This window comes from Eublepharis macularius, chromosome 1 (genome assembly GCF_028583425.1).
Source record: "Eublepharis macularius isolate TG4126 chromosome 1, MPM_Emac_v1.0, whole genome shotgun sequence".
NCBI lineage: Eukaryota > Metazoa > Chordata > Lepidosauria > Squamata > Eublepharidae > Eublepharis > Eublepharis macularius.
Window position 1 is genome coordinate 35,028,205 of NC_072790.1, and position 15,029 is coordinate 35,043,233.

General features: G+C 40.6%; 1 protein-coding gene across 1 annotated transcript in view; it reads left to right on the plus strand.

Moving 5' to 3' along the window:
* The window catches only part of RANBP17 (RAN binding protein 17), a 249,739-nt gene that overhangs the window by 34,433 nt on the left and 200,277 nt on the right, over positions 1–15,029 (plus strand). The window contains exons 8-13 of the mRNA XM_054994554.1: positions 3,401–3,474; positions 5,530–5,649; positions 7,370–7,516; positions 7,827–7,999; positions 8,416–8,609; positions 14,758–14,863. Of these exons, the coding sequence (XP_054850529.1) occupies positions 3,401–3,474; positions 5,530–5,649; positions 7,370–7,516; positions 7,827–7,999; positions 8,416–8,609; positions 14,758–14,863 (814 nt within the window). The remainder of the gene's footprint in view (positions 1–3,400; positions 3,475–5,529; positions 5,650–7,369; positions 7,517–7,826; positions 8,000–8,415; positions 8,610–14,757; positions 14,864–15,029) is intronic.

Below are 15,029 nucleotides of genomic sequence, written 5' to 3' on the forward strand. Positions count from 1 at the left end.
TTTGGCACAAATGGCAAAAAGATAATTTTGTGGACCAGAAAAGGCAACTGTGAGAAATCAAAATTTTGCTTCTTTTTAACTGTTCCAAAATGTAATGATCAAAACAGCAGCATTGGCCTTGGATTGCACACAACTGATGTAAAGTCTAATCCATGCAATTTAATATTAAAAAGGGGAGACCATAATATTTCTCATGATTGAAACTTCAGTGCGGTATCCAATGAAATTATTGTACTACTTTGCAACACAAAACAATTGCTTTGCTAACCATGGAATTTTGATGTTTTTCTTTGAAGTGGTGTTAACGCAAATGCGCAATACAACCTTCATTCTAATCCTGTTTAAAAAAGCCCACCTTTTCTGTGAAGTTTGTGGCCGAGCCCGTGTCTTCATTCCTTACAGCAGCAAAGCATGCAACTGGAGGGATTCCCCTACTTATCCCCGTCACCACCTCCCTCCATTCTTTTTCTCATCTTCCACCTCGGATTTTAGATTGTAAGTTCCTCGAGACAGGGACTTGTTGTCTTGTATTCTGTGCAGTCACATCAAGGATGTTGTTTGTATGTAAGAAATTGCTGTGGAATTGTATGCAGCTGGCAAGATGAGTCATGTGACATTCCTTTTTCATCCCTCTTTGTCCTTCTCTGCTTCCTTCGATTTCCCCGTTTGTTCTGTCTGCTTTCCCATTGTCCAACTAGACACTCTTTTATAGCTGCCTTTTAGGAGAAATTGTTCTTGCATCCCTGTCCGTTTCTGCTCCCAGGCCTTCCCTGTTCATAAAACATGCTGCCTGCCGGTGAGCTTCATGGCAGAACGGGGGCTTAGACTCATCTCTCATAGTCCAATACTCTAACCACCTTACTGGCTCTTTAACTGTAGGCTGATATTTTAAAAAAGCAACAGGAGTGCAATATTCTTGGGATTTAGAAACATTCCAGATGCTAATGATTGATCAATTCCTGTAGCTGAATAATAGCATAACAACCAGATACAGAAATCCAAACCCTTATGCTGTCCAATATATCATTTGATAACACTGTAATTCTTGTACAATGTCTTTTGTCACTGTAGTCATCTTTCATTGATGTATTAGGAGTTCTCTGTTCCAGGTGATGTGTTTTCCTCCTTGAGAAGAAATAAAGTATAAACTGTTTTGTGAATTTTCCCCCAAAGAGTGCTCTGCTGTGTGCAGAGCAGCTTTGTAAAAATATCATCTTGTACTTTGAAGAGACAATAGAGGTGGTTGTTTTCTCTCTGCGTCTATTACTAAAGTGAGGGTCATTCTATCAAACGTTTCTGTATGCTTTGTCTCCTTCCATCCTTGAGAGTGGAATTGCTAGTAGTGTCTTACAGAGATTGGGTATGGAGTATTTTTTTCCAAGAGGAGTAAACCACAAAGAGAAACTTGGCAGATAAGGCTGGCAATGGACAGTTCCTTAAAGAAGAAATATTTTGTCCGTGTGTTCTAATAGCTGATGCTGAGATGTCATCTAGAACCAGTAGGCTGAGCAGAGAACTATAAGAGGTAAAAACTGCCAGTCTCTGGATTGCCCAATCATGGTGTGGTAAATGAAGCTAACAGAAGGCACCATTGGCATCTGGTTCCTTTTTGTAACCTTAATGAAGGATCCCATACTGAGCTGGTGATTCGCGTTCTTAGCATATTTGAGGATTCTGACCAAGTAATACTTGATGTGGACTGTTGGATACATTTACTGGTACTCACTGGACAGGTTCTCCCTGTTTTATGTGAGTTTCATGGCCTTGCTGGGTTTGCTGTTGTTGTCACACCTAGAGACAAAGACTGCGATCTTAAGATCACTTTCCTGAGAGTAAGCTCCATTGAATAAAATGGGACTTAATTCTGAGACTTGCTTAAGATTGCTGCCAGAGTGTCTGGCAGGGGCTCTTATAGTGGAAGGCCGCCTGAACTGTGGTAAGCGCTTGAATTTTGGATATGAAGTTATTCCAAGAAGCCAGTTCTAGAAATTTTGGAGTAAATGGATTGGCAAATGAATTTTACCTTTCATCCATGTCTGCTTATTATGTATTGTAAATATACAATATATAATGGAAATCTCTTAGAGTTGCAAAATAAAGAAAAAGTGTGGGGTATTGATTTGAATGTGTATTAGAAAACATGGGATAGCTCTGTGAGCTTCTTATATATTTATCCATATTTGAACACAACTCTTAACAGCCCACAGAAAAGAGCATAAAACGGGCTGTGATTTGGTTTATTGCCTCTTGGCTTCTGTGTTTTGACGCAGGATTCTGAAGCAAAGAAGCTTTGCTGAAATGCCAACAAGTGTAAAATTTAGTGCTGAGCTGAGAATTAAGATAATGGGTTTTGTGTGAACATTGCAAAATTCATCCCACCTGCTTTGGTTTTTTGGAAGGAAGGATTTGAGCAGGGGTGGTTATAAGCATGGTCATAAATGTTTGCTGCTCAGTGCTCCCACCCAACCATTCAGAGTGAGAGTCCTGTTTCCTGGCTTCTCTCTGAAGCCAGATATCATTGGCTTCATAGCATTCTGATTTTGTCACGTTCACAATGGAGTCTCTGGATGTCTTAAGGTCACACACTCATGGACAAGAGGAAGCAGTTAATGGGAGAAAAACATGATGCTGTACAAGTAGCCGAGAGAGACTGAATACCAGTGAACAGGTGTGAGAAATAAACATGGGGAAGGTGGGGTTGCCAGGACACAGCGGCACCCCAAGGTGTCTTTAGAGGGTAGGGACTTGCATGCCAGCATGATGCTGGCAAGCTAATGTTATAGAGCACCTTAGGATTTTCAAAAACTCGACTGCAAATCCGTAGAGCCAATGTGTGCCCCTATTCCCCCTCCCCCTTTCAAAGAACCAGATCGGTCAGTCGTCTCCTATAGCGGGAGACTTGGCAACTCTGGATGTGGGAAGGGTGTGCCAGCCTTATATATATCACAATTCACCCCCCCCCCCCGAATTCTCCCTGTCTGTATGATAAAGACCATAAAAGTTATGGAAATTCCTAGAGTATCATGAACCTGGAAGTGATGTCACAGCATCTGCAACCTTATCCCCCTATTTTTAATTAAGCTGCTTGATCAAGCTGGTATGAGAAATGGAGTGCAGGGGCTTAAATATTCTTTGCAGGACTAGTAGAATTTGCTTGAATTCTTGAGCTGAAAACCAGCTATAAAGGATAGCATAATTAGATGTTCTTTATTGTCAAGGACCGTTTCTGTTTCAGCTATGATTTATTTGAAATGTGTGGCCTACTTCCTTATTTGTGTTAATTAAACTTTAAATGGTTAATTCCCTCATTCCCTGGCTTTGTACCAGTGAAGCTAACTATACCTAGAGCAGTCTGATAAAATTAAATGTAAAAATCACTCTTTTATTTTTTCCTTCTTAGTCTTCCTGGAGCCGGAGACTTTAGACCTTTTTTTTGATCTGTATCATTCCCTCCCATCAATGCTGTCGCAGTTAGTAAGTATGCATTTAATTTTCTTGGCTTTTAAATTTTATTTTTAAAAACATTTTACATTTATTTCATACATGATAATAAATTCAAAATAAGGAGCCACTTACATTACCAAATACAATTCAAAACAGACTGTTATACAACTAAACTTTTTTTTTTACTCACAAATAATCCTTTCCACGTAACATAATAGTGGGATCCAATATGCTTCCCAGCCTTTAATTTCTTTCTTATTAACTGAAGCAGTAAGCCTAACTAACTTCACTCTCTCCCAAATTTTCCTTAACCCAATCCAATTTAAATCAGAAGATACTTTGTCTTCCAGAAACTAGCCAAAACCAGTCTTACAGCTGTTAAAAAGTATTTAACCACTTCTTGAATTAATAAATCTAGCACCTTAACATAATTCAATAAAAAGATCTCAGGGGGCTTTTTAAAATTAAGCATACCTGAAATAACTATGAAATAATAGAAGACGGTAATGCTTTCTGAAAAGATCGTCCTTTTTGGTATATGTGTACTGAACATATGAAGGTCAAAAAGGGGGGGGGGAAACCCCTCAGTGATCCTGCGATTTCACTCCTGTGGCCATGAGCTCGCTGGTACAGTGTGGAGAAATCTCAGCACATCTAACTCAGAATGAAACCCGTGGGACTTCAGTGCTGGACAGCCTTGTCCTGGGATGGCAAGTGGTTGCCCTGTGCCTTGCTCAGTTACAATTCAACAGAGTGTTACTATTACAGAAAACACCAACTTCGCAATGGCGGGGGGGTAGCTGCTCCCTCAAATTCTGTAACAACTGTGCAACTGTTTGCTAGAAGCAACTTTTCTGACAGACAGCTCCCCTAACATACATGTACAGAAAGTGTCTCTTCTCTCCTTTGTGCTGCTTCACAGCATGTGTGGGCTTCCGATGGAGCAAGTAATGCACCCCCCTGTAGGCTTTTTAAAGTCAGGAAAATGGCGGTGGTGGAAGGCAGGGGTGGCACTTCTGAATTAAGTTGCCATGGGGAACTCAGAGCTGCTGTATGGCTGCAAGTCCATGTGGCAGTCACATGTAAAATGAACATGTAGCTTGGACCGGAGGCTGTTGAGTTTTGTGGCTAGACATGTACATACCTGGCCACCTAGCATCATACCTTTGGGATTCTAGCATTGTGTAGTATGATTGCACTACAGTGCTGACTGGTGAGTAGGAAAAGGTAATGTTTCCCTCACCTGATCCTGAAACATAACCTTCTTTGGACACTCTTACCTCCAAAGGGGCCAAAGTCTTTCAAAATCTATAGCATTTTTGGACTGGGGTGTATGTATGAGGAAACATGTGCCTGATGGTGTCTGCCCCCTGACCTTAGGTTCTCTGGCTGCCCTTCCAGATGACAAAAGCTTCAAGGAGTCTGAGCCAAGCTACAAGTGATGCCTGACACAGGTTGGACACTTGTCAGCTTCCCTCAAGTTTTGATGGGAAATGTAGGCATTCTGGTCTTACAGCTTGGCTCTCCATTTAATTAAAGTTGACAGAAACCTCTCACACACACCCAGTGGAGGGGAAGGGGGGCGCCCGGCAAGAGCCCGACGCTTGCATTCTCCTCCCGACCACATGTTCTCCTTCCCATAGACTGCCGCTCTGTAAACTTCTGTAAGCTGCAAGACCAGGATGCCTACATTTCCCATCAAAACTTGAGGGAAGCTGACAAGTGTCCAACCTGTGTCAGGCGTCACTTGTAGCTTGGCTCTGAGCCAGTCGATCCCCCTTCAACATTTCATGACTCCTGGAGGAAATATGATCATTCGTCATTTAATTGTTTTGATTTTCTTTTTAATGTACAAACAGTAGTCCCCTGAGGATTCAGAAAACCCTTTCTTTTTCTGTGAGTGGCCCCGCTTCATTGACCTATAGCTAGGTGGGGAAACATCAAGTTTGCCTTGTATACAGTAACACTGTTGTTTCTAAAGAATGTAGAGAGTCTTCTGAACTAACACATGTAATTAGTAAAGTAACAGAGTTTGTTGCTTCTTGTGTGCTTGCTTAATCTCTTAAATTCTTGTTTACTTTCTAGGCACTTTCCTGTTTAGTTCAGTTTGCTTCAACCAGGAGATCCTTATTTAGCAATCCAGAACGTGCCAAGTATCTTGGTAATCTGATTAAAGGAGTAAAAAGAATACTTGAAAATCCTCAGGTACAGATTTTTAAATTGTGTCACCAGTTCTGGATACAATTTCCGCATTCCTTAAGAGGTCCTGCTGTTTTGGTGCAGCTGATAAATCTCACAGAGAAATCTAGTCTCTGAACTGATAGAGTGGAGAAGTTGGGGTGGGGGAGCTCTTGTTTTCCCTGCCCCACATTAACTTGAAGTTGTGCTGGCAGGTTTAGCAGGAAGGGGGAGGGCATAGGCAGGAGATAGGCACAATCCTGCATAGTGGCTGGCCAAGAATCTCCTATACCTTCTGGGTTAAAGGAAAGCATTAGAAAACACTTTTTGTTGTTGTTGAACAGCCAAATGTTGAAAGTTATATGGCTGCCACTGTGGTACCCTCACTTAAATTGGTGGTGAGCAGAAGTAGATCATTAACACAAACTCTTTCACCCTGCGAATAGCATCTGTGGTGCTTCTTAACATCAGGGGGAAGAACGAGGGAGCTGGGCAAGTGTGGACAGGTCCTCCAGCTTTGTGTTGGGTTTGAGATTGGCCTGTGAGATTTGTGCTTGTGTTATAACTTATGAACAAAAAAGTTGTAGTGAAATCTTAGACAGTAAACAGTGTTAAAGATTTGGAAAGATCTTCTTTGGAACTATGGACTTATGTGTTTGAGGGGGAAAGTTACAATTGATTATAACTAGTTCAGTTCTTCGTAGGTTAGATAGCATGACGGCAAAACTAAAAGGGGTGGAAGGGAGTCTACTCTTTCTCTAGTTGCCACTCCAAGAAGCTGGAAAGTATCCAACTGCAGAAGTCCAGGGTAACTTCAAGATGGTGTGGGCAAGCTGTATTTTGACCCAAAAGTATTCACATACCTTTGGTTTTGTGTTGCTGAGGTCTTGTTGTGTTCTATGTGAAGGATTTAAGGTTCTATCAGAACTGCTATTTATCTCCTCTCTCATATTACTAAGGGGCAGCCAAGCTGTTTATTTTGTTGTCTTTTTCCAGAGGTTGAGCTTCATGCTTGAAACTTAGTGGAACCCTATGTGTTTTGGCATAATGAAAGCGTTTGAGCTCTTTATCTGTTTTTGTGTGGCTTAATCATGGGGTTTTCTACTTCTCTCTGTGTGTTTTATGCACACTCAGTTTCAGGCTAGCTGTGTTGGTCTGCAGTTGAAGAGCAAGATCCAGGTTCTACAACACCTTAAAGACCAACTAGATTTCCAAGGTATGAGCTTTTGAGAGTCATCTATCCACTCTGAGCCCGCTTGTGGGGATAGTGGAATATAAATTGAATAAAAAAAATAATAAAAAGTCCTACATTCCTTCTTTTTTCCGCTGCTTGTATCTGACAGAGGAGCTTTGATTCTTGAAAACTCATACCTTGGAAATCGAGTTGGTCTTTAAGGTGTTACTGGGCCCAGATCTTGCTCTTATACACACTCAGGTATACATTAATGTTGTACATATGTCCAGAGAGACAGGTGAATTCCATTGGGGAGATTTAGTTTCCTTAAAATGGTATTTGACTTTTCTAAATATGTTGCATATTTATTCTTCCTATTTCTTTCTCCTATCTTGTATTGTCTCTCTAATCTTTTTCTGGATCCCATTAAGGACATGCAGATCATTTGGGGCAGATTTTTGTATGTGAAAGCTGTGTAATATAGCATGCCATCTGTTGAAAAGAATGTGTATCTGTGGCATTAGACAAATTCCCTTACAACAATCTTATCTTCTTTTTTGTTTTGGTATTTAGGGTTTGTCTGACCCTGGAAATTACCATGAATTCTGCCGATTTTTGGCTCGACTGAAGACAAATTATCAGTTGGGAGAACTAGTAGTTGTAAAAGATTACCCAGAAGTTATAAGACTGATAGCCAGCTTCACTATTACTAGCCTGCAGGTAAGGGAGTGATAGAAACGTTCTGCAATCTTTTAAAATAAAGTATAGGCTTTTTTATTTGTTACGCTTCTTATGTATTTATTGAAAGTCGAGTGTCACCTTATGTGTGCCTCTATCATTGTTCTGTGAGATCAGCTTTATGGGCCATATTGTTCTTTGCAGTCTTACATAACATCATGGGGTTTTGGTTCTAATTTTGAGGCATGAAAAGAAATAATAAATAACAGTGGTAGCGAACATTACAATGTTTGTAATTGCTCACATTGGGCTAAAACATACTCTAATGAAAATCTCATTTGTTTCTTTGTAGCACTGGGAGTTTGCACCAAACAGCGTTCATTATTTGCTAACTCTTTGGCAGAGAATGGTTGCCTCAGTGCCTTTTGTGAAATCATCAGAACCCCATCTCTTAGATACATATGCACCTGAGATCACAAAGGCGTATATTACTTCTAGACTGGAATCTGTCCCCATGGTTATTAGGTAATATGAAGTAATCTTCTCATTGAGTAGAAACTGTACTGTTTCAGATTTAATAGAAAACTGTATTCATTTATATTTTGCGTTAAGCTAAGTATGTTAATTTCACTTATGGGGGGGTGGGGAGGAATGCTACCGAAATCAATCAGTTTCAGTCCAAGATTGGGCTACTTCCCATGCCCCAGTATAAGATAATGAAAGTAGCAGCACAGGCCTTTGTTGTTAGATTCCATAACCAGTTTCAGTTTTAGCATTAGAGTATCGGTGATAAAGGAACCCTGGAAACAAGATTTATATACTTGATTTCAGTTTCGACTTCAAAGTCCAAGCCAAAATTCTTAAATGTAGGCCATTATCAAGGCAGGTTACAAAACGTATTTTACACTGTCCAATATTGTTTTATTTTTGTATATGTGTAGAGATGGCTTAGATGACCCCCTGGATGACACAGCCACCGTATTTCAGCAGCTGGAACAGCTCTGTACAGTTAGCAGATGCGAATATGAAAAGACCTGTGCTCTTCTCGTTCAGCTGTTTGATCAAAATGCACAAAACTATCAGAAGTTGTTGCAGCCTTCTAGCAGAAATCCATTGGCACTTTCAATTCAAGAAGGTTAGTTCCAACTTTTCCATATATCTGCCTGTCTGTGTGATGCATCTATCTTCTCCTTCTGATCAGTTTTGCTGGGACAAACAAGAAAGGTCCCACTGGAAAACTTAAAAAATAGAGAAGGTCCATGTTTGAGGAAACTGCAGTTTTTAATCTGGGGGAATACAAGTTCTTTAAATTTTTTGATGCAAGTGCTTTAATTGAAAATTTTCAGGTTAAACAGTTTTCTTATCATGTCAGCAAATACAGAACAAATGCAGTGTTACTACAAAAGAGAGAATCAATTTATAAATGTTGGTATCAATATTATGGTTTGACATCTCAATGCCGTAAGCATACCACGTCCTATAAAAAGATTTTGCCTTTTGTCTTCCTTTCTGAATTCAACTCTTTCTGCTAATTTTACCTTTTGTGTGATATGCCATGTTTTGCTGATCTGTTCCTTAATTGTAGGGAGTTTAGTATTGTTCCTCTTCATCATACCCTTGGTTGCTTTTACAAATACACTTTCTGCTTTGGTAGTACAGTGTATATCACAAGGCCAAATATAAACTCTACTGCCTTGGTGAGAATTGCAAGACATAGAACCGTTCTTCTCTTATCTCTTTGGATGTTTATGCCCCACTCCTAATGAGTTACTTTAAATTGTTGCCCAGCAGCTATGTGGTCCTTCAGATCTGGGTGAATTCTGGAGTAGAAGGCTCTCAGCCAAGCACTTCTAGTTGCTGTAACAGAGACAAAAAGCTAAGGTGTAGACATGGGCATGAAATGGAAAAAAACCGAAACGAGAGTTTTGTTTCGTCGCGATCCATGAATCGTGAATCACAAAATCCCACAAAATTGACACATTTGCTGAAACGATTTGTTTCGTGATTCATCAGAACCCGGGGCATTTCAACAGCCCCCTTCATACCCGAAGATGCCAAACTCGCAGGCTGTCCTCCACCCACCCTCCCAGTTCGCAGTACGTTGATCAGGAAGGGTGGGAAGTGCTGCCAGAGTGCATGACTGAAACAGGGACCGGGAGTTGCTGGATCAGAGGAGGACGAAGGACTAGCCGTGGTGTGGAGCTGGGCCAGGAAGACGGAGACGGAGTGAGGGGTGGACGGCAGGCAGGGACAGTCCCAAGAGTTTGGGATGTGGAGGATGAGCTGAATGGAAGCTCTCCAGATGGCTAGGAGAACTGCCAGTCAAGGGTAAGTGGGTTATGATTGGGGTTTCCAATGGCAACAAAAGGTCTGGGCCCATTGTTGCCTAGGAAATCAGTGGATCGGTGCCAGCCTGTCTGCAATTACGAATCGTTCACGAAGCTAACGAAACAGGCCAAAAGGCCGTGAATTTCATGATAATTTCATAACTGCGGCCTACAAAATGCTTTTTCACGATACATGAAACGGCCTGTTTCGTGATGAAATTTGCTTCGTATTTCGATTTGTGCCCATGTCTACTAAGGATCGCCATGTGAAACAGGACCACTAACTTTCTTACCTCTTTGCTGCTGTCTAAATCTAGAGACCTCATTTTCTTGTCTCTGGAGAATGAAAGTAGGCAGGGCAGTGCTCCCAGGAGAGAGGAAAGTTAACAATCAGAGAATGCAGAGGAAGGCAAAACAGGCAATGAATTGAGGAACAGGATCTTTACTGAAAAAGTAGGTAGAGAAGATAGTCTGAGGAGAAAGATTAGCAATTGAATGCAGGAAGAGGTAATGCATGAGAGGTAAAGAAAAAGTTTGTAATGTGACGAGAGGAGCGGGTATGTAATGGGAAAGTGAGAAGTAGCAGTTGTCTCTGCAGTGTTGCTGAAGAAGCAGGATAGTGGGCTGGAAAGTGGAAAGTGAACAGTGAAATCCTTGAGAGAGTGGGATTGGGGCAAAACATGGGTAGGGGCAGGGGTCTCTGAAATCCTGGTAGAAAGGAAATGGGAAAGGCACGTATTTTAGAAACTGGAGAAACTTTGAGTGACGTCCACATCTCTATGGTTTAAACACATAACTAATGGAAAAAGAGCACTGATAGATTAAAACAAGAGTCTGTCTGATTAGCAGCATCCAGTTTCCAACACCCAGATGCTTCTGGGAAGCTCATAAACAGGGTGTGAAGGCTGTAGCTTTCCCCATTGTGTGTTCCCAGGAAGTGGTATTTTCAAGTATACTTCCTTTGAGTATGGAGGTTCCATTTTGCTGCAAATCACTGTGAAAAAGGGAGAAAAAAATTCTCTTAATTCTCTCAGTAGCATTCAGAATTCAATAAAACCTGTCGGGTTTCCATCTTGTCCAATACTATGTGCTGTTGGTCTCTAGGGTGTTGGATAGAGGACTTATCCTGCATTGAGACCCTTTAACTGGGGATTTGATGGTCCACCATTGTGTTAGTTTACCTTCCTAGGTGTGGTGGCTTCTGTCAGTGCAACACTTCGGTCTGACAAAATCAAGGGGACCCATGGCAATGTTTGGTTTAGCTGCTGTGATGATGTGGAACGTTCGTGTTCAAAAATGCTGTAACTGGCTAGGGTAAATGTAAAATACATACCATCTGTATTTTAGTTAGAGAGGCTAATGTAGTTACAATATTGGCAGCATGTTCAAAGCCAGAAGATGCTTTGCCAACCTATTAAATGAGGAGTGGGAAACTTTCCCAAGGTACAGTTTTAGAAAAAAAGATACGGTACTGAGGAGATAGCTGTCACTATATAACTGTGTATGCTGATGAACCTCCCCTGAACTCACTTGGTAGCTTCTGAGGAGCTGCTGTCTCTTAGCCTCACCTCCTTATCTGCATCAATAATATCCTCTTATCCAGATTGCTGAGATAATGTCTAGAAAAGCACACTGTAGACTTGAAGCTTGATAGAAATTATTTATTATTGAACTTGAAGGCTCACCTTTGAAGGGGACAGCAGTTCAGTGCCTTGAAAAAATTAAGGACTTCAGATATTTTCAGTGCAATCCTATGCAGTTACGCCATTCTAAGCCCATTGACTTCAATGGATTTAGACTAGAGAAACTCTGCATTGGATTGTGCTGTTTGTGTCCCAAGCTATTGTGTCAGTACATATGATCAAAAGGTTATCTAGTGTGCTCTGAAAAACTTTAGTAGGCTAGTAGTTTTTAATCTTTCCTGCACTGAATATTGGCAGTACTTTATATTTTCTGCGCTGTTTATATAATATTCAATTTCTTTTCTGCGAACTAAACACTTCTGTTAGCACAGAACAATAAATGTTACCTCCCCTAGTTGTACACACTTTAATTTAGATGTTTAATGGCTTTTAATGTTGCAAAATAAGTTAATATAATATTAAGACCTCATTTTATTATATTGTCTTGCTCTCTGTATCGATTGTGATACAATCATGGTTTACTAAAACAATAATCCCCAAGAAATGGGTCATTAACAGTAGTTAACGATTACTTGTGATCTATGTTAATGACTGATTTCTTTGGGATTATTGCTGTTATAAAACATAATTACAGATTATTACAGCAATAATTATTTTGGTAAAGAAAAAATATTCTCTTTAAGCAGCTGGAAAAGCAACAATACTGGATGATTTTAAGTAGCGGAAGTAAGCGCGGAGAATTGTGATGGAAAATGAATTCAGTTTTTTGTGGATAGGGACCAAGTCGAGATCATTAGCAGAATACTCCGTGTGCTGACAGAATTGCTTTTGAGTTTAAACTCAAATTTTGTAGAGGATATGAATGTATGTTACTGTTTGTAAGCAGCAGTGTTGCCAGTATTCAGGCGTTCAGATATGGTGATTCTGGCTGTGAAACTATTTAATTGGAAAATACTGAGCTTTCCAAATAAACACTTGGTTACAGAATCAGGTCTGAGAAGAACAGCCGATACTCAGTATATAGAGATTGGGAAGTCAGGTGACTTATTCTGATAAGGACAGAGCACTGGTCATTCTTCAGCAAAGTCATGGCTCTGCCATATATCTGTCTGTTAAACTCTACATAGGCAGACCTATGTAGAGTGCATTACAGTAGTCTGTTTTCAGTGTTACCATGCCATGGATTCAGGTGGCTAGATTGGCTGAGCCAAGTTGGGGTCCATCTTCCAAGCTTAATGAAATTAGAAGAAAGCATTTTTGTAGCCCTTCACCATGATAGCAGGCGATTTGTCATAAAGCATTGGGGTGGTTAAAAGAATTCTACTGTCAAACCATTAGTTACCTTATTTAGCTCATTGAGACTCAAAACAAATTACACAGTATAAGTCACTAACAGTCCATACAGAGGGGCATCTAATAATCACAGTGTAGGTCTATACAGTCAATATAAGGTGACATCGAATGAGCAGTATATTAAGACTAGATTATCAACATCTGAATGAGCATAGACATAATACAGAGTGTGGATATAATGAAGAAAAATGGTATTACATCAGTAGAAACAATGAAACAACAACAGCGTAGTATATGCCTCAAACTGATAATATGTCCTGTCACAGTAGTATAATCCACCGTCCCATTCCCTTTATAAAGTACATTCCTGAAGTATTCTGTGATAGTATAGTCCTATTACCTATACAGAAAAGCTCTCCTGAACAACTCAATTTTTCATAGTTTGCAAAATGACAGGAGTGGGGGAACCTTCCTGACCTTCTCAGGCATGCCATTCAACAAGCTGGGGGCCACAGCAGAGAAACGACATGTATGGGCAGTTGTTGATCTTGCCCATTTGTAGGGTGGCATCTGTGGAAGTCCCTGAACAGATGAGTGAAGCTGCCACAGCGGAGCATAAGGAGAGAGGTGGTGCTGCAGATATGAGGATCCAAGGCCATGCAGGGCTTTGTACGTGGTAGTCAGTGCCTTGAATTGAACCTGTTAGTTGATGGGTAGCCAACGGAGTGTCTGCAGAATGGGTGTAATTTGTACGCTCCATCTAGCGCCTGATAATAACTGAACTAGAGCATTCTGCCCCAACTGGTGGGTCTGGGATGAGTTTGAGGGCAGACCTATGTAGAGTGCATTACAGTAGTCTATTTTCAATGTTACCGTGCCATGGATTCAGCTGGCTAGATTGGCTGAGCCAAGTTGGGGTCCATCTTCCAAGCTTAATGAAATTAGAAGAAAGCATTTTTGTAGCCCTTCTCCAGCAGTGATGATAGATACAGTATAACCCCTTGGCAGAGTCAGCAAGGGTCAACTGAACTCTGTCAAAGGTGAAAATTACAGTGTCCTTCAAGCCTTCTATTCCATCTTATCAGGACTCAGTTTCAGTTTGTTGCCTCTTATCCATTCAGCCTCAGTGCTCAGGCAGTGGTCCATGATCTCTACCTCATCACCGCCAGGAGATTTAGATAGAGAAATACAGAACTGACTGTCATCAGGATATTGCTGACACCAGTTCCAAAGCTATGTATAATTTCTCTTAAAGGCTTTACCTAAAGGTAGAACAGTAAAAGGGACAAAACTGTGCCCTGTGGAATCCCATAGGCAAGTCCCACACTGATGACAACTGATCTTCTATGGCAAGTCTTTGAGACTGGTCTGTAAAGGAACTATTTAAACCAGTTCAGAGCCCATTCCTGATGCCTACTTCAAATGTCTCAATAAGATGGTCTGATCCACTGGGGATGGGTATACCAAAAGTAAACTTTAAAACAGAAAGCAAATTTCATTCATAGTCCTGGAAATTCCATCTTGGCTGATGGGTATGTTGCGGTGAATAATATTCACCAAATTTCTGATACTTAAGTGTGCCTATGTTAGTGTTTATGGACAATAATAAAGACAAACCAGTTACCTTTTTTTAAGAGTAATTTTTTATTGATAGAGCTTAGTGAATATTGACGCTTAGCAGTAATGCTTAACATTTTAGAAGGCCAGGAGAAAATACCAGAAGATATTGGCATTGTAGCTTTAAATCTGAGACCAACCAAGTGCTTCTGACAAATTACCAAGTTTCATCTTCATATCCTTCCTCACTGTACATAACCATGGCACAGGTGCGAATGTTGAAGAGCCTTGTGTCAGACAAGAAGGACAAAGTGCCATCAATAAACCAACATTTCTGTAGTTCCATATCCATTAGCAATTGCCAAGACAGGTTAGAAAATGTCCAAAACTGTGAAGAAATGAATGGAATTATAAAGCAAATTCCTTCTATTGGTTTTCTTTCTTTTTTTTCTTCCAATGCTAGGACGCTTGGCATGGCTGGTGTATCTCGTTGGTACTGTTGTAGGAGGAAGGTTAACTTATACTAGTACTGATGAACATGATGCTATGGATGGTGAATTATCCTGTCGGTAAGTGTATTGTTACCCTGTACAAATGAAAAAAATAGATTTATGAGTCAAAAACTGCTATGGCTAGAATATTTTATTCTGGGGAAGATAGCCCTGGTGAGTCTGATCTCAGAAGCTAAACAGGGTTGGCTTTGTTGGAGACGTCCAATGAAGACCAGAGTTGCAG